Source organism: Rattus norvegicus, chromosome 11, assembly GCF_021556685.1.
Source record: "Rattus norvegicus strain SHRSP/BbbUtx chromosome 11, alternate assembly SHRSP_T2T, whole genome shotgun sequence".
NCBI lineage: Eukaryota > Metazoa > Chordata > Mammalia > Rodentia > Muridae > Rattus > Rattus norvegicus.
Genome location: NC_141544.1, coordinates 65,291,940 through 65,312,270, shown reverse-complemented (window position 1 = coordinate 65,312,270; position 20,331 = coordinate 65,291,940). Strand labels below are relative to the sequence as shown.

Below are 20,331 nucleotides of genomic sequence, written 5' to 3'. Positions count from 1 at the left end.
GGCTAAGATCAAAAACTCAGGTGACAGCAGATGCTGGCGAGGATGTGGAGAAAGAGGAACACTCCTCCATTGTTGGTGGGATTGCAGACTGGTAAAACCATTCTGGAAATCAGTCTGGAGGTTCCTCAGAAAATTGGACATTGAACTGCCTGAGGATCCAGCTATACCTCTCTTGGGCATATACCCAAAAGATGCCTCAACATATACAAGAGACACGTGCTCCACTATGTTCATCGCAGCCTTATTTATAATAGCCAGAAAATGGAAAGAACCCAGATGCCCTTCAACAGAGGAATGGATACAGAAAATGTGGTACATCTACACAATGGAATATTACTCAGCTATCAAAAACGAGTTTATGAAATTCGTAGGCAAATGGTTGGAACTGGAAAATATCATCCTGAGTGAGCTAACCCAATCACAGAAAGACATACATGGTATGCACTCATTGATAAGTGGCTATTAGCCCAAATGCTTGAATTACCCTAGATCCCTAGAACAAACGAAACTCAAGACGGATGATCAAAATGTGAATGCTTCACTCCTTCTTTAAATGAGGAAAAAGAATACACTTAGCAGAGAAGGGAGAGGCAAAGATTAAAACAGAGACTGAAGGAACACCCATTCAGAGCCTGCCCCACATGTGGCCCATACATATACAGCCACCCTATTAGACAAGATGGATGAAGCAAAGAAGTGCAGACCGACAGGAGCCGGATGTAGATTGCTCCTGAGAGACACAGCCAGAATACAGCAAATACAGAGGCGAATGCCAGCAGCAAACCACTGAACTGAGAATAGGTCCCCCATTGAAGGAATCAGAGAAAGAACTGGAAGAGCTTGAAGGGGCTCGAGACCCCAAAAGTACAACAATGCCAAGCAACCAGAGCTTCCAGGGACTAAGCCACTACCTAAAGACTATACATGGACTGACCCTGGACTCTGACCCCATAGGTAGCAATGAATATCCTAGTAAGAGCACCAGTGGAAGGGGAAGCCCTGGGTCCTGCTAAGACTGAACCCCCAATGAACTAGTCTATGGGGGGAGGGCGGCAATGGGGGGAGAGTTGGGAGGGGAACACCCATAAGGAAGGGGAGGGGGGAGGGGGATGTTTGCCCGGAAACCGGGAAAGGGAATAACACTCGAAATGTATATAAGAAATACTCAAGTTAATAAAAAAAAAAAGCTACCCTAATTTCTTTCCTCTTATTAAACTGGAGGTGTTATAACTCAAATCCACTCTCCCTGTAGCTCGCCCACATATGCAGTGTGTGTACTTAGTGAAGAATTCTAACCAAGAACCCCACTGTCTGAGGGGTTCTGATCTGTCAACGTCACAGAGAAGTTCCTCTGCTTGGAGCTTTATGACGATGGTGGGGAGCTTGGACAAGGAGAGGAGGCATCCAATTCTCATGCTGGCCCAAGTAACACTGAAGTCTTGGGTGAGTAAAGGAAAGCTGCTGACAAGGTGGCATGACAGCAGAACATTCTCACTTTGAGTTTCTAACAGTCATCTTACCACAGAACAGGAGAGGGGGCATGGGTGGGGGGAAAATTGCCAAATGGTTCTTCTAAGCTGCATAAAGAAGGGAATGGGGGCTGTCAATGATGGTGCCTTTTGGAAGCAGGTTTATTGAAAGTGATGAGGTATTTGTCCTTCAGTTTCATGAAAAAGAAGGCTGCACGATCTGTCTCAGCTTCTCCCCAAGGCTACGTTATGCCTACATTATGACACACCTGCATAGCAATCTTGATTCCACTCAGGATGTTGTCTTGAATGTGAACACTTCTTAATTTTTAAGACTACATTTATTTGCTATTTGCCCACTCAAGCATGCACAATGCATATAGATGCCATAGCGTGGTGTGTGTGTGTGTGTGTGTGTGTGTGTGTGTGTGTGTGTGTGTGTGTGTATCAAAGGACAACTTGTAGAAGTTGGTCTCTCTACCATGTAGAGCCTAGGAATGGATCTCAGGCCCTCAGGTTTGGTAGCAATCACCATAGGGCTATCTCACAAGCATGATCCTTCTCTCCCTCTCCCTCTCCCTCTCCCTCTCCCTCTCCCTCTCCCTCTCCCTTTCCCTCTCTGTGCTGCTAAAAGGCATATTTTTCTTATCTCTGGCAAGAACACATGATTCTTCCATTAACCTATTGCCTATTTAACATTGCACAGCAAACTCTGGCTTCCCTTGTCTCTCAGTATTTCCAATACCTGTTTATAGAATTCTGGCTCCTGGTTCCTTTCAGCACTTTTCACCTGGATCCCTACCCTGAAGCTTCCAACCCCTGAGCTTCAAGTCCCTTCCCTCAGCTTCTCTGATCCTTATATAAAGTCAGCAATTTTGGCGACCTGTCGTTTTGCTCTCTTGACCACACGTTTCTTGCTGTGAATTTCCACAGATCCCCTCTCTCTTGTCCTCTCTTTTCTTCTTCCCTTTCTCCTCTCTCACTCTCTAACCTGACTCCCCTCTTCTCATGTTCTGGTGAGTCTGCTATCCATATTCAGTCTGGACCCTTCCAAGTGCCTCTGGCTGTGCTCTACCACATGTCTATAACAAACTTTCCCCTCAACTCATACATGTCTTCATTTTTTTTTCCCCTTCAGTTCTCCAGCTTCTTCTGCCCTCTGTGTCCTGTAGGTTAAACTCTGTGGTCTGCCACAAATTATTCTCCTTGGCTTAATTTACTTAGGAAGATGTGGGATGACTTCTGATTTTGCCTCCTTTTGTCAAGTCCAAATTTCCAAACTATACAAGGCAGTCTAAATATCCAAAAATGAGCCCAACCTGGATGTTAGGAGGATTTCTGGTGGTTAGATAAAAGCCAACATTCCTCAGAAACTTGTGAAACTATGTCCAATCTGCCAAAAGGAGTAATTTCCCTCAGTTCTGGCAGAAGGGATACATGGCTTTCCATGGACATATACTTGTGGTTTAATAGTAAATCGATGGTGGCCTGTCGTTTTGCTCTCTTGGCTACATGTTTCTTGCTGGTTCTGCCTATGAATCTTCCCCAGATCCCCTCTCTCTTGTCCTCTCTTCTCTTCTTCCCTTTCTCCTCTCTCACTCTCTAACCTCACTCCCCACTTCTCATGATCTGGTGAATCTGCTATCCATATTCAGTCTGGACCCTTCCTCAGTATCACAGCGCTTATACATCTCAAAGTCACTGCATGGTTTCTCACTTCCCTAGGCTTCCCTCCTCCCAGATGCACATCTGTTCTCCTTATTAAAGCAAGGATTTCCCCCACTGTCATTGCTGTTCTGTGCTTTTGCAATTTGCCATTCCTTGCTGTCACCCCCTTTCTCACAGATAACCCTAGCTATGTTCAGTGTCCATTCTTATGGCTGTGTTCAGCTTACTTCTTTCTCTTTTTGTTCTGGACTCTTCCAGAAGCCTCTGGCTATTCTTTCTGTCATATAGATAGTAAAACATTTCCCCTTAACCCTATCATGGAATGGTCATGTCAGCAGTTTTTTTGTTTTTTGTTTTTTGGTTTTTTACTGTCCCTTTCCTTTACATACATCTTCATGTTATTATCTCCTCCTAAGATCATCCTCTTCCGGCTTCTCCTCTAAACCCGGGCATTTTCCTCCTCTATGCTAATGGGAGCTGCCTTCATGCTATTCCCTGATAATCTTTCAACATTTTATTTATTTTTATGTATATGAGTGTTTTCCTGAATATGTGTACACATGCAGGATATTTGTGCAGTGCCCAGGGAGGATAGAAGATTTAGACTCTCCCCTTGCTTGTAGACTAGAGGTATAGATGTTAATGAGCCACCAAGTGTGATTAAACCTGGGTCGTCTGGAAGAGCAGCCAGTACTCCTTACTGCAGAGCCATCTCTCCAGCCCCATCCTGATTCTTTGTGGTTAAGACAGGATGTCAGAGTTAGAAAGACACCTTAGAAATTTTTTCTTGTATAGGATCTTAGAGTTCAGAATGCAGCACCCACATTCGATGGGCCATCTTAATTCCAGCTCCAAGTGGTACTGACATTCTCTTAGAGATACATTGGCATTGGAACATACAACTTTTTATATACAGACACATAAACATAGGCATAAACACAAGAAAAATCTCTTGTTTCATTTAAAAAATCATATGCAATGAAATTACCTTGTGAGCTACTGAGACAAAGTAGGGAAGAAAGACGACGCAGCCTGTGCTTTCAAGTCTTATTGAAATTCAATCAGTGGGTCTGTCAAAGACAAGCAAAAAAGTCACAGTGTAAATTTTAAACATGTACAGAAATTAGGACTTGGTATCTGACCCCAGGAAATTAAATTAATTTACATTTGTATTATTTCTCTTGCAAACATGAAACTTGATATTATCTAGGTCCAGCAGAATGGAAATTCTTAATATGTTGTGGAAGAAAAATTAGACTATTACAATTTTTTAATAGTATAGTCTTTCTTTTAAAGCACACACACAGTTTGGCATACAAGAGCCTTGAGAGGTCGATCACTCTGTATACACTAAAATGTTAGCTTTGCAGGTGGGTCCCACTCACATCTGAATCAGTGTACATTGTATGGCAGCTGCTAGAAATGGCTGCGAGCGAATACACATTTGACATTGATTGCATACTGCTTCTCAAAATGATACCTTCTCACTTGTAAAGCTGGCTACATGTGACACATACTGCTTTTGTAGTAAATATGCTAAAGTTAATTCAATTCATGTGCCAATTATATTAATGATGGCTTTAATTATATCACAACTCATGAAATATAGTCCAATATAGTACAAACCGAAAGCAGCCATTGTGATCATGGTTTTCAAAGAACCTCTCAATACTCAAGGAAGTGATAAGCATGGTTGGAAATATTCGTGCACACACAATATAGTGAGTGTACATAAGATAAACCTGTTTTTATTATGCTGAGATTAGGGATTTTAGTCTTTAAGAAATATCTACTTTAAGGAATGTTTGCATTGATTTAAATTCTCTAAAAGAAAACATAAAGGGAACCAATTAGGAGAGCTACTGTCACCAGAATAAATTCTAATTCCATGGTGGGATAGAAGATTTTAAAATGATTAACTCTATCCTCCATAGCAAGATTTTTATTTTATTTTTTCTTTCAAAAGAAAACTAAACAGGTTAGTCATTTAATGTTTCAATTTTATAGTATTAGAAAAAATGATTGATTATACAAACTTGGCAGAGAATCTTCCCAACATGACTATCAATTTTTTATTATAGATGTAGTAAGATAAATATAGAAAAATTTTAAAGCTCCCAATACTAAAACACAACAAATCGAGAAAATGTGTGCAGCTTGAAAAAGTCGTTGCCATAAAAGTTTCCCTCTTTTCTGGATAAGTTATTGATGTTTTTGGTAAAGGGAGAAATGTTAGGAAACAGCACTCATTTCAAAATAAGGTCTTCATGTGTATTTATACATGTATTGTAAGTAAAATGTAAGTAGAGACACCATATTGATTATTTCTGAAGACTGCAGACAGTTCCGAAATTTATTTTTACTCTAATAATAGATCAACATACAATATACTTTTCCTTCATAAGCCATTAAACAAATCTTGAGATTTAAGAATCATAAGGAAAAGAATTAACAGATTTATGATGTTTAAATGTAATATCATGGCATTCCATTCCCACTGTCACAAACTGGGACACATCATTACCAACTTTCCACTCTCCTATGGCAACCCTTTGTTTAAAGTTTCAACATCTCTCTAAATCCAAATCTGAGGTTCTTATTTCATTTATAGTTATGACTAGTGTTTGATGTTTCCTAATTCTTTGACCACCAATTCCTCCAAGTCAATAATAGATATGTCCACTCTTTCTATTTCTTCTACTGTTCTTATCTACAGTTTCTATATCCACACCTTTCTAATTCAAGGACTCTGTCTCCACATTCTTGCTACCAAATCATTTCCAAAAGTATAAACAATAAGCTTTTACAGCAGACCAAATACCACTAAATCTCTTTAGAATTAACACATTTAATAATGTTGCAGGGTGCAAAATAAACATATAAAACCCATTAACCATTTTATATAGCGATAGCATTGCTCAAGAACAAAGCAAACAAAAGCCAACCAAATAAAACAATGTATTATGTCAATGTCAGTATTTCCAGAATAAAATTTCTAGGAATAAATGTAAATCAGAAGGTGAAAGACTTCTTCATTGTAAGTTATAACACAGTAACAAAAATCAATAAAGGCCCTGTACACAAATGGGAAGACATTCCGTGACCATTAAATGAAACAATCATTATTATAAAGAGTTCATATTACATAAAGTGGTACATAAATTTGATATATTCTCATCAAATTTTCAGTCTCTTCATAAACATAGGAGGGGGTCACCAAAATCCGTACTGTACCAAACAGTATCTTAAATACCTCAAACAACACTGAGCATTACAACAACATGACAAAATGTTACAACACCATGTAACTTCTGTCTGCATAACAAACATAGGAACCTCAACCAATCAGTAAAGAAACCTATCATACCCTTTGACCCAGCAATCCTGTTCCTGAGGGAGTACAACTTGCAGTATCCATGCTGTTAGCACATCTAAATTCACATATTTACCACAACACCATCCCCTAGTTGAGTTATCTGTAGTACATTTCTGTGTCCCTAAAGTGGAAGAAACAGTTAAAGCATATTCCAAGTTATGAATTCGATATACTTGGCAGGGGATAGCATGACAAAACTGACTTACCAAAGCATTTCATGTAAATTAGTCCAAATAATTCTCCTAGAGCTACTATGGCCAAACCTAAAATTAGTATGGAGCCATATCTTGGTACGCAGTCTGTAAAAACAAAGAAATTGCATAGTATAGATGCAAACAAACTGCTTATAGAACTAAATAAGTAATATCGAATTTTAAGGAAAGTAATCATTGTTCAAGAGATAGTTTATACATGCTAATTATCATTAACTCAGTTAATAAAATGATTTCAAATTGCTTTAAGGAAAAATTCACATCTGCATAACATACATTATCAGGACTAATAGAAAATGCCGTCCTCAAACAATTTGAGCCTGGTTACTTTTAAAGTTCTTCTGTGAATCTAGCCATAATAATTTGTATGTCTGGAGGATACTCATGAGGTATATATAAACAATATTCTTGTACCAGCATCAAAAGTTAATTCCCACTGGAAGAAATATATTAAAAAAAGAAAATCTTAAGCCAGAAGGTGCTAAGCATGTGAAGAAATGATAATCATTGGTGCTGGTGATGCTAAACGCTGGAGGTATTTTCATACAAACAGTTGTAAAACTATGTCCTTAGTCTGCAATCCAGCATTTATGCAGATGAAGTTGATGACATACAGTCATAGGTAAATAACATGTATGTTTGTACCAATTCTGTTTGTAGTTACAACAAATCTCAAGGCAACCAGCTTATTCTTTGTTCGGTGAGTATGTCAATAAACTACTACTGTGTGTCCTCATGAATACTCCGCACTTGGCAATAGTGAAGCATGAAACCACTAAAAGCCCAGGGAAAGCATGTATGTCCATTTCTAAGTGAATGAAGACTATGCCAAAAGGTTACACCCCATATGTTTTCAAATTAAAAACATTCGTAAGGGGCTGGAGAGATGGCTCAATAGGTAAGTGCCCTGACTGCTCTTCCAGAGGTCCTGAGTTCAATTCCCAGCAATCACATGGTGGCTCGTAATCATCTATAATAGGATCCGATCCCCTTTTCTGCTGTGTCTAAGGATAGCAATGGTGTACTCACATACATAAAATAAATAAATCTTTAAAAACCATTATTAAAATGCAAATCAATAGAGATACTAAAAATATCAGCATTGTCAGGGAACTGTGGGGATAGAGAAATAAATAGGTAGTGAACAAGGGGTGTATACTAGTGAAGGTAAAATGACAATCTATAAACACAGTGACTAATACATCTCATATGCATCCACCACAGGCAAAGGAGGAGTCACAATGTAATCTGTGGATAGTGGTCTTTCAATATTGGCTCATCAATTAGAAAACAATGTGTTGTCTGGTTGGTAATAGTGAAGAAAATGTGACTGTGAAGAACATTACATAAGAGACACTTTTATAAAAAGTATGTAATGTCCATTGAATTTTGTTATGAACCTAAACATCTTTTTAAAACAATGAAGTTTATGTACAAAGAAAATTAAGAGCTCTGTCAGAGAAATATAAATCAAGACTCCAGAAAAACATGACTCTTACCTAATGAACTGTGATAGAGTCCCGCCACAGTGAGTACAGTGCCCACTGCCTGAATGATGGTTAACATGATCACGGTATGGAGAGTCCTCCCAATCGCTAAGAGAAAGAAATGGATGTAGCAGGAGCATGTTGAGAATGAAAACGAAGCAGTAACTTCTACTTGCCTTTGGTACAGTCCTCTGACCAAAGACTGGCTACGGTTAAGTTTTCAAATGACAGATACTTTTCCAGTGACCACACCCTTCCCAGCAAGCGTGACTCTAGATTACCCATGCAGCAAATAATACATTTGCTGCCATTTTCTTCTGAACAGTATTGAAACTTTTAACTGTAAATCTGAAACCAGTGCTGCTTTGACTGTCTTTGGTCATCCTACATCAGGAATGATTACTACTACTCACGACATGGTCAACTCTATTGTGTATTTTGAGGATCTGTGCTTTTAAAATGGAACCTTTACCATATAAGGCAATCCAAGAGAGAGACCCTGGATGGCACACACTTTTAACTGATGAGCGATCTCACTGGCCAAATGGGCATTTTTAATTACAATAACAAAATATGCAAGTGGTTAACGTGTAAAGAAAATACTAATTCATACTTTGATACACATACTTTCTTCTTAAGATTTGTGTAAAGGTTTCCAACAACAACAACAACAAAAAGACACACACATACACAATTGTGTTCAGTGTTCTTGATTTGTAACCTCATCCTATGGAAATAGTCTTATTAATGCAGAGGCATATGTTTATGCCTCTTGAAATATGTTTATGACTATTCAATAATATACTTCAGAATGTAAAGGTAATCTTGAGGTATCGCAGGCCAAATATTCCTATCACAAAAACTTGAGGTCTGGTAGTCAAAATTTTCCCATTTTGGAGCATATTGGATGTTGTCTCTCCTGAGTTTGGCTGTTCAAACAGAACAGTTTATTCAAATATCTCACACTCTGAAAAACTGAAATTCAAAATGGTTCTTAGTCGCATATATTTTAAAAAAATCACATTTTTAAAAAAATAAAAATACATCGAAGATCTAAGATGACACTGGAATTCATCCTTATGGGGAGATGTCATTAAGAATAGCATGGAAAATATTTTCAATAAGCCAATTTATGAACATCATTATTAAAACAAATGGGAAAGCTTCCCCTCTGCTGGCTACTTTTCACAGTTTCCAAAGGTGCTATGCATGTTTCTAGGGTACAGAAGCCATCAGTGATTTTCCCCAGTATAGACCCTGCGTGCTACAATAGCAGCCTTGCCTGGCAGGATGTACTTCTTGGTACATTAGTGGCATTTCTGCTATGGAGTGTGAGATTTGCTCAACAGAAGGACATCTCATGCTTGGTATAACAATCCTGGAGAAAAAAACCCAAAAAAACAAAACAACCCCCCAAACCAAAAAACAAACAAACAAACAAACAAACAAACAACAACAACAACAACAACAACACGTTGCTGGGGTGTTCGCAGGCCTTAGGGTAGAACCTGTAATTGTTATTTTACTAATTGTCAAATTGCCTTTGGAAGATTTTATACCCAATGCATCTGGGCTGCTCCCTCCCTCAGTCAGAAAGTTTCTTTCCTGCAGGGGGAAACAGTCAGGTGAGAATGAGGGTTCTCAGCCCTACTGGGTCATCTATATCACCTACCAACAATAAACAACTAGGGCCATAGAACATTTTGGAAACGTTGAAAGCCATGTTGGAGGCTGATGACAGGAAAGACCACTGTGAGTTGCTGCCTACTGGACATGACATGGCTATCACTTTCCCAAGCTCCCAATCACTCTGGTTACCTGGGCAAGACCAGAAGATACGATCAGGAGAGTCAGAGCCCTGGACTAGACAGTGGAGGTGTAATCTAGGATCCGCCTTACTAAGGAGTGACTGGATACTGCCACACCCAGGGAGAATGATTCTTCTGAGGCTATGGCTAATGGTGGGTTCCCAATGCCCCAGGGGGTGACTTCACATTCATGCACATATGGCTTAGCACTTAAGTGGATTTAGTAGGCTATCAATTTTAAAAACAAAAAGACATGAAGTTGTGACGGAAACTTTGTGGGGATATGGAGGCAGGGAAAGGAGGAACTGAAGAAGGGTTGAGAAAAATTAGCTAAAAATAAAATAAATAAAAATAAAAGAAAAAGAAAAAAAGGTTTTCCCCAAAACGCTGTCTTTGAAATGCAAAGGTATTTAAAATCATTAGAACAGCAAATGCTCACCTGGCTTAAACTTATGGTACTGGAGAAATACAGGTATCACTGAAGGAGTAGTGAGGAAAGCAAACCCATAGCCTTTCCTTTTTGCAAAGCCACCTGTTAACAAACAGAAATTTATTTCTCTCTGTGTTTCTACTGCTTGCAAAGTTAATGTACTGAATTTATTAAATTCATTGCCCTGCATACTGCACTCATAAACTATGAAATGTTGAAAATATTCTTCTTCCAAATTTACAGTGACTCAACGTTTTCAATCGCATCAGTTTCCTCACATGAAAACCTTCATTTGGCTTTAACTCTTTAACTGCCTTACGTAATTCCAGTTGCCCTCACCTTCAACCATCCACTCATTCTCAGTATTCAGTCTGTGCCCCCCAAGCCAAATTTACTGCTCTTTCCCGTCGTCTTCTGATTTCTTCAGCTCTTCAGGCCCTCACCAGGCCTGAATGCAAACATAGTTACCAAATCTGTTCCTAAGATCCTCCCGTGCTGCAGTGTCCCTAAGAGACAGCAGTGGTGCATTATGGTCTGCCATGTGAGCTCCAAGATTTGTTTTCCTAAGAGATGGCAGTGGCGGCAGTGGAACGCTATGGTCTGCCACGGAGAGCCCCGGGATTTGACTTTCCCTTCTCATCTTCTCCCTGCCTCTATTTCCCACTCTCACTTCCAGCTCTCAGCTGCAACGATCACTTCAGATAGAGCTCCGGGTCCATGCCCATTTCCACATCTTAGCCAGAGCACTCTGCCCCCACAATGGATTGAATGGTGATCCCCTTACATTCTCACCTTCCCGTCCCCTAAACCTATGTGATTACATGACGATGATATGATTAAGGGTTTAGAATGAAGATCCTAAACTGAGTTAAACAAGTATCTTTAATTTCAATGGCATCGCCAACACACAAACACGGAGACGGACACAGGGAGAACGGGACAAAGGAGAAGATAGAAGGGCAGATATGGGAGCTACTCTGCCCCAGGCTAAGGAAGCCAGCCTTTGCCTGCAAACACTGGAAGTTACAAGAGGCAGGAAATAGAATAGCACCGTCTTCCCCAGGCAGAGGACACCAGAGTTTCATGCATAGGGGTGGGGTCCAGATCAATGAGGTATTTTCTGTTCTTTGAGACCACATCGTGTGCTGCAGTCGGCCCAACAACTGTAGGAATCAGTACACTTCCTTTCGAGATCTCCTCACATCAGCCCCAACACTACAGCCCAGTATCTGTGCGTCTTACCTGGGATCAAAAGGCTGGCTCCAGTAATGACAACGATGGTGATCAATAGTCCAGTAGCAAATAAAATAATAGTTTTCCTGTTTACAGGGTTGGATTTATATTTTTGTACTTAAAAAAAGAGAGAAATAATTACATAAACTTAATCAGAAACTAAGGTATCGCCACAGCATATAAAGTGCAAAGACAAATTGACAACTCCGTGTGACACTTAAATAAAACTCATACTCACACCATTTATAAGTAATTGATAGGTAGGACCATGACAACACACATGTATAGCATGTGAGTATGGGGGTGGCACTTAGTTCTAATCTATTTTACAGAGCAAGTTATAACAATTTTCTTAATTAGGGCATTTTTAAGTTCCCGTGTCAGTCTTTCAATGTGGGGGTAGGTCTGTACATTATTACGATAGAACTTTGAGAGGAATATCTAGATTCCACACAGTAATATCACCCATTATATGTCACTCTTAAATATTGTTAGTATTCCCTGACAAGCAAAGTGATTCCAGACTGACCACACAGTAGCGAAGTGCACAAAACTGATAGACAGTAACTAGTTAACTAGCAACATAAGAAAAAAGGAACCAAGCCCCACACAGTATGAAATGAGTAGAAATCTATACATTTAGGAAATTTGTTTTGAAAATAAACACTAAATATTGAGCAAATCATATGTTGGTCAAATTCTGATGGAAGAAAATGCCAAGGACTTATAGCCAAGATATTAAATGAAATTACATGCCCAAGGTTCAAGAGGATTAATCACGGAAATCATGGCTCCCAAAACAGGCTCATCCTCGTGTGTCTGCATCCTTTTGTGTCTGTGTTTTCCCTGAGACAACAGGACATTTTGTATTAATTTACACACACACACACACACACACACACACACACACACACACACACACACACCATTAAAGACCACCCAAGGTGAGGCTGAGAGGCAGAGGAACTGAGAACTCCAGGGTGTTTGGGTGAAATGCCATTGATAATTTCACCACACACAAATGTCTCCTTTTTGGTATTCAGTGGGTGATGGTGATTAGAGGGAAATACTTAAAATTTCAGTTTTCTTTGACTTTTATTCTAATAAAATGAATAGATTGAATGAATCAAATCCACCAAACTGCACAATAACCATGATTTAAAAGAAATCTATGTTTCAGTATGATCCAGCCACCTGAAAATGTTTTATTATTGTATTTACTAATCTTCTGAAGGTTGTACCTCCAGTGGACCATGAAACTCTTCTACGCCCCATCACTTAAAAATACTACCATCATTTAAGGGTTCTACCACACTTAATGGATCCTCTAACACTCCAATGACTAAGCCTCTAATCCACAGCCTTTGGACAACAAATTTAAACCATATTCAAGCCACTAAGCTAAAACTATAAAAAATCAATACAGAAAAAGTTTGTGGATTACTAGAACACACCAGTAATTTTTTCTAGATGAATTTTTTTTCTTGATTGATTCTGATATGATATTATGTAAGGTGACCTGTATTAACTTTTAAAAACAAAGTTGTAAAAATATAGCTGACTCTGAACTCATCGATTATGGATCCATTCCAATAAAATATTTTTTTCTGTTGAGTACAAGTTCTGGACTTGGACATGAGGGAGTAGATATCACTGTCCTAGGTCGGCACAAAAGGGGACCCACATTTGACCCATAATTTTGAAAGCGGATGAAAAACTTGACAAGGCAAGGGATGCTCACGGTAAAAAGGAGGCAGTTAGAGAACATACAGAAATATTGACATTTATAAAGGAGGATTTAAAGATGTCACAAAGTTAAGGATACTGACTGATCTGTTCCAGTGATAGAAAGCAAACTACCATCCTTTCCTATTAACTTTCTCTTCATCAAATTTTACTGCTATTTTTATAAAAATTCTCAGTTCTACCCGGACTATTATTTTCTGTCCTGCCTTGCATCTGGGAATAATATTCTAGCATATGTGCTTACTGTTTTGTTCCTTTATTCTCTAAAAGTTATTGGAGTTGAAGGATCAATTGTCTTAAGTCCACTAATACTGTGTTTCATAAAGGGTGTCTTAAAAATTATAGTTGATTCTGAAATTAATATTCTACTTCCAAAGTGGTGCTAGAGACTACTTATAGTGCCCCAAGAGTACTAACTGAGGGAACAAACTCAATCCTGGTAGGACCAAGCTCCCTTTGAACATTGCAAATACCTCAATACTGAAAAGCTATATGTTGTTTCATTGTTAATTGTAATTTAAGCTGTAGAAATTCCAATGCAAAAAACACAAGTAGTAAGCCAAACAAATTAAATCACATTTATCTACACTAACATTTGACAGGAGACTCTAAGTCCAAAATAGTCAAAAGTAATAAAGAAGACAAATTTGTATTGATTAAGGGCATGACTCATCAAAGAAATACTACAATTCTAAATATCAGCATGCTCAGATTCATAGAGCAAATTCTGCTAGAAAGTGGAAGCAGAGATCATAGTGGGTGATGACAGTACTCCAGTTCATCAGTAGACTGGCCATCAACTAACAAATACCATCAAAGCAACATCATACTTAAATGACACTATAGATCACATTATCAGACATTTACAGAATATTCTAACCAAAGCCTCTAGAATACTGATGGTTCTCAGAAGCTCAAGAAATGCTCTTATGAAAACAAACCATATTTTAGGTCACAAAGCAAGTCTTGGCAAATAAAAGAAATTGAATTTCTTATAATCTCTCTGATCACAGTGTAGTAGAACTAGAAATCAACTGCCACAGACTACACAGGGGAATGTGTCAGCAGAGGGACCAAGGCTTGGATTTCAGGTAGAGAATGGATTCGGCTCGACAGACAGACACAAACTTAAGGTGTGTGCTGCTGCGAAAAGCTTTACTTCTTGGCGTAGATTTAAGCAGTTAGAACAGGTACATCATAATTGGCAATCATCCAACTCTTATTCATCACCCCACCAAATGTCTCTTGCAAGGAGGAAAGCTGAACATACAGTCTATGAAACAGTTCTCAGCCGCAGACAATAGTTTAGAAAACTGCAGTTATACTGCCAGACTTGTGGGCACCAGGTATGCATTCAACATTTACCTTTGTTTTAATAAAGTTTAAACTCTATGTTTATGGCCCCTCAGAATAATAAGGAAACTTTGTAACCATTGTATAATTTCTGTCATTTCTTGCTCAATGTTAATTTTTCTTTTCCTTTTAGTTAACTCTTGATAAGTTTGTTCAACTTGTTGGAACTTATCCATGGTCTTTCTAAAAGAGTCACTACTATTCTGAATCATGGTAAACAAAACTTTCCCAAAAGGGGGAAAAGCTTTTCTGGAACAGTCATTTTGTTAGTAGCTGCAATTAATTTCTCTCCTATTTACTGGGAACCAGTGGATACAACAGCTGAATTCATCGCAGCCATTGAGTTTATCAGGATCATGGTGGTATGAGACGTTTCTATCTCTGAACTTTCAGTTCCTGAGACATCTAAAGGTCCATGACCATCTTCCCACACTGCTATATTCTTAAAATCAGATATTGCTGACAGGCTTAAAGTTGCCAAGATCACCAAGGCTAGAACACAGAAGGCACCTCAACCGCAAGCATAGACCCTGGTCATCATCTATTTGTAGGGAGACGGCCAGGGACCTGGAGGAGGCCAAGCCATTCTAGGCACAGGCCTCTGCTCTGGATAGAAACGAAGCACAAGAGCTTCATGTCACACAGACTCTACTGGAGTGGGTGTGGCAATCAGTGAGAAAAATTAGAGAAGATGTAGAAACACACGGAGACAGAATAATACAGAATTGAACAATGAATAGGCTACTGAGTAAATAGGGAGAGAAATTAAAAAGTTCTTAGAAATGACTGATAATGAAAGTGCAGCCCAACAGAACATCTAGAATACAAGCAAAGCCAGTCTAAGAAGGAGCTTTGTAGCTATAAAAGTCTTAAAGTGAGAGAAATGTAAACAAATAATTAATGACTCACCTGGCGGCGTTAGGAAAACAGTAACAAGCTAAATCCAAATTATAAGATGGAGAGAAATGAATGCAATAAAAAAATGAAATGCGATACAAAACAAGTCATTGGACCAGATAGGCAGGCTTGAAAGAGTTAACAAATTGATACAACCTTGGTCACACTAATAAAAAGAAAGCAAGAGGTGCCAAAGTAATAAAACTAGAGATGAAAGAGGAAGAACATTAAAACAGATTCCAATGAAATTCCCAAGTGCACTTTGAAGGTAGAATGTGAAAAAGGAGAAAAGAAAATTTATAATTCAAAGAATTGTAAAGCATCAAAGAAATGGATACACTGCTAGACTTACATGACCTATTAAAATTAAATCAAGAAGATGTAAATGAAAACTAATGATAAAGGGAAAAGGTTTAAAGATAGGTTATAAACAACCCAAATGGATCTGTAACTAACCAATTATGGTTGTGTGCACCTTTAAACTCGGGCATCCAGAGGGAGAGGCAGAGGATCTTTGAGTTCAAGAAGAGTCTGGTTTACATAGTGAGTATTTTGCTAGCTGGGCTTATATGTAGAGAAAAAAAATTCTCAACTGAAACTCCAAGGCCTACCTGTATTCCCTCTTGAAGTTTAACCGATCTTTAAAGAAATAAGATCAATGCTTTTCACATTATTTGAATAAATAGAAAGGGAAGGACACACTAAACCCAATTTATGGAACCAGTTTTATTCTGATGCCAAAACCAGATAAAGACACAAATGTAGGTCACCAGTATCTCAATAATATAGTAGCAAAACAAATTAAACATCAAAGAAGGTTATTCACGATGACCAAATCTGCAGCAATACAAGTATGATTTGATATGCTCAAATCAATCACAGAATCAAGGACTAAATCACATGAGCATATCAATAGATTGAGAAAATTCTTTGAGAAAGACCAACATCCCTTCATGAAAAGAGACAGGACAAAACTAAACATAATTCATCATAAGAAAGTCTATTGGGTGTTTACCATATATCTAGCATCATATGAACTGGAGAACTCACAGCATCTCCAATAACATCAGAAACAAAAGGTGGCTACTTTTTCCACTCTTATCTTCTATAAAGTGTGAGCTCTATTTATTCGTGAAGTCCTGAAAGTCTTAGCTAGAGCAAAAGACAAGAGAAAGGAACTGAAAGGATTCAGATCAAAAAGAAAGAAATTGTCGCTATCTGCAGATAGTGTGATCCTGTATGTATGATAGACTCCATCTTATAGAATACATTTAGAGCAAATAAACACTTTTCACAAAATGGCAAAATGAAAGACCAACATATAAAAATCAACAACCTTCATATATACCAATAAATACCCAACTGATGAAAAAATCAATCAGAAAAAGCAAACAAACAGTTGCTTAAAGAATTCCCAAGAACAAACCTAACAAGGGAACTTGAGTGCCCCTACACTGAAAAATGTAAAACACTGAAGAAAGAAACTATAGAAATTACATGATGAAAAAGACACCATGCTCATGTATCAGGAGAATTTATCAATTGTGAAAGTGGCTATCTACAGATTCAATGCAGTCCTCACCAAAATTCTAATGATGTTTTCCATGGAAATACATAAAAAAATTAAAAGTTCACAGGAAGCAAAAACAAAAACAAAAAAAACAAAAAAAAACAAAACCAAAAACCAAAAAACAACCCCCCCATCATCATCATCATCAACAACTACAACAACAGCAGCAGCAGCAACAACGACAACTACCACTTCTGGTCAACAGAATCCTTCCCGGAAAGAACAGTGCTAATTTCAACAGCATGACACTGGAATAAAACTGACTTGTAGATGAATCAGATCAAACAACGAATCCAGAAATAATAACACACAGCTATAACCACACAATATTTGACAATGGTGTCAGAAATGTACATTGGAGAAAAGATGCTCTATAGCAAATGGTGCTGGGGAAACTGGATATCCCCATGTAGAAACATGGAACTCAAGCTGCACCTCTCATTAAATACAACAAAAATTAAGATGAGTTAAAGACCTTGATGGAAAATCTGGGACTCTGGAACCTTTCAAAGGGAATATTTCAAGACATAGGCATGAACAAGGGTTTTCTGAATAGAACAACGACTGAGGCAATAAAACCATGAATTTAAAAAAAAATGGGATTGTGTGAAATTAAAATTACTTTTGCATAGGAAATGAAGCAACTGAGAAGTCCGTCCATGGCATGGGAGAGAGACTTTGCTAACTGGTATCCACATATCTGTATAAAGAATTCAATCATGAAATGGGAAGAAATCACACACCCCATCAATAATTGAGCTAATGAACTAAACAGTTCTTGAAAGATGAAATAAATACAAATGACCAGGAACATATGGCAAGGTTTTCAGCATCATTAGACAGCAGGGGAATTTGGAGGAAGTCAACATGGACAGTCCATTTCACACCAGTTAGAATGACTGTTACTAGAAAAACAACCAAGGGAAGCTGGGAGGGCGTAGATGGTGGATTATAACTTATTCCGGCCATGATCGAAATCAGCTGAAGGGTCCTCACCAAGGTAGCAGCCTGTATTCATGTCCCAACTGCACCTCTCTTGCATACATACATGAAGGAGTCCAGATCGACATATCACAGAAGTACTTGCACACATGTGTTTATCACAGTGTTACTCACAATGGCCAGGTTACGGAATCCACTGATGTGTCAGTCAACAGATGAATGGATAAAGAAATGTAGCCCGTATACACAAGAGAGTTCTCATGCAACCATAAAGAGGAGTGCAATTACGTCACCTGCCTTCTTACTCAGTTCTTTCATTTGCTATGCAAAAAGAATTTCAATCTCATCTTTGGAAAAATGAGTTAGACTTAGAAAAATACCATGGTTTTTATTCGTATTTATATATAAATAAAATCACTTTTATATATAAAGTGAGACTAAAAATGAAATAGCCTGTGGATGAAAAAGTATCCACATTTAGCAGCTGAGAGCTGCTCCTGCAGCCATCCTACCCTGACACGATGGAGCGTCCTCTCCAAACATGAGCCTAAACGAAGACTAATACAATGGAGAAGGGAGAGAAAGGAGAACGTTCAAATTCATGACATACTCAGATAAAAATATCTTTTGATCAGTTCTATCACTACATTTAATTTTTTATTTAAAATAAACAAAAATGTAATGTTGTTAATGATAGTACCTTGATAGACAATCTTCTGTCATTCACTCAACAAATCATAGCATTGGAAAATCATGTAATGATCTCAATAAAGGCTATTTCCTGTCTGAATCCCAGGACTCAGACCTGAAAGCCTAGGTCTGCCAATGTGACTGAAAGGTTTCCCTAACTTCAGTGACTGTGGAGCAGGGCCTGCGGCCATATCAGCCCTTCCCTTAAAATAAGAAGCTTACTGAGATTCTAAGATGACTTCTAACAGTGTCTACGGTTTTGGAGGTAAGGGCTATGGTATCTTGGCAGTTGCCAGAGTCAGGCCGTGTTCTGCTCTTTGTCCATTTAGACATAATCTGGGGACATTTCTGAAATCACTAAGCATTTCCATGACTTTGTGCATTGTGCAAAACTCTTCAAATAAACTGCCGGTCATCTCATGTTTGTTTTTCTGTCTCACTGAGGACACACAGCCTGACATACCAAGGAACGAACTTCATGAACTATCCAGCAGGCACCCTTTGCCTGTGGTATGTGTCTGGAGTTGGGTTTGGGGAAGAGGGAGAAAAGGCCATCTCTGAGGACTTGTAGGTTTGCCAAGGACTAAGTGACCTTCGTCAGGTAGAAGGTGCGAGTCAGAGAAGGGCAAGTCTTATTGGAAAAACGAGTCCTCCATTTTGCACTAGGCTCAGAGGAGCAATCTGGACATGGTAGATTGCTACATTTAAGTAGCAGGGTTTCCCAACAATTTAGTATTCACTAGTGCACAGCTCTCTAAAGGCTGCAGAGCAAATTTAAATAGCACCATTTTCACCTTACCTGAATAGGTGTTTACTGGTCTTCAGTCACTGTGTGAGGGATTTACAGACTGAGTAGGAAGAGATCTTAGAGTTTAAAAGCTTGAAAGTTTAGTCTGTCACCTGAGGACTATAGTAATGTAACAACTTTCCTTTGCCAAATTTGAATGGAAATATGGTTAAGGATAAACCCCAACTGGAAGGCATATGACTTAGCACCTTGTGTACTTTTCGTAATTCTATGACCAAATGCCTGACAAGAAGCAACTTATCGAGAGAGAATTCATTTTGGCTCATGGTCAGGGAAACACTCTATTATGTCAGGGAAGGATGGCTGCAGAAACAGCTTTCAGGGGTTGTGAGTGGAGCATGGGGCCACTTCCTCTCATATAGACAGATCAGGAAGAAAAGACTATCCAGGAAGTTGTATTATGCATATCAAAGACCATCAGCTCCAGTTGACTTTGTCCAGGTAAGCACCACACCCCAAATAAATTAGCTCAAACTACCAAAAAAAAATGTCTTGACTGGGCATTGTTCAAATACATGAGTCTATGCTCCACGTTTCATATTCAAACTATATTAGCTTGTGATGAAAATTCTTAATTGTTCATATAAAAATAAGATAGAGCATCAGTTTTTGCCCCCCAGAGATTTGGATTTTACACAGCAT

General features: G+C 38.5%; 1 protein-coding gene across 2 annotated transcripts in view; it reads right to left on the bottom strand.

Moving 5' to 3' along the window:
• Positions 1-20,331, bottom strand: part of LOC100909977 (leukocyte surface antigen CD47-like) — a 64,863-nt gene that overhangs the window by 7,624 nt on the left and 36,908 nt on the right. The window contains exons 4-9 of one of the 2 annotated variants that reach the window (XM_087577222.1): positions 12,436-12,529; positions 11,693-11,800; positions 10,460-10,552; positions 8,225-8,320; positions 6,720-6,812; positions 4,126-4,207 (exon numbers count right to left, since the gene is read on the bottom strand). In XM_087577222.1, the coding sequence (XP_087433348.1) occupies positions 4,185-4,207; positions 6,720-6,812; positions 8,225-8,320; positions 10,460-10,552; positions 11,693-11,800; positions 12,436-12,508 (486 nt within the window). In that variant the 5' untranslated portion in view covers positions 12,509-12,529 and the 3' untranslated portion in view covers positions 4,126-4,184. The remainder of the gene's footprint in view (positions 1-4,125; positions 4,208-6,719; positions 6,813-8,224; positions 8,321-10,459; positions 10,553-11,692; positions 11,801-12,435; positions 12,530-20,331) is intronic. The other variant, XM_087577221.1, reaches the window with a different exon arrangement.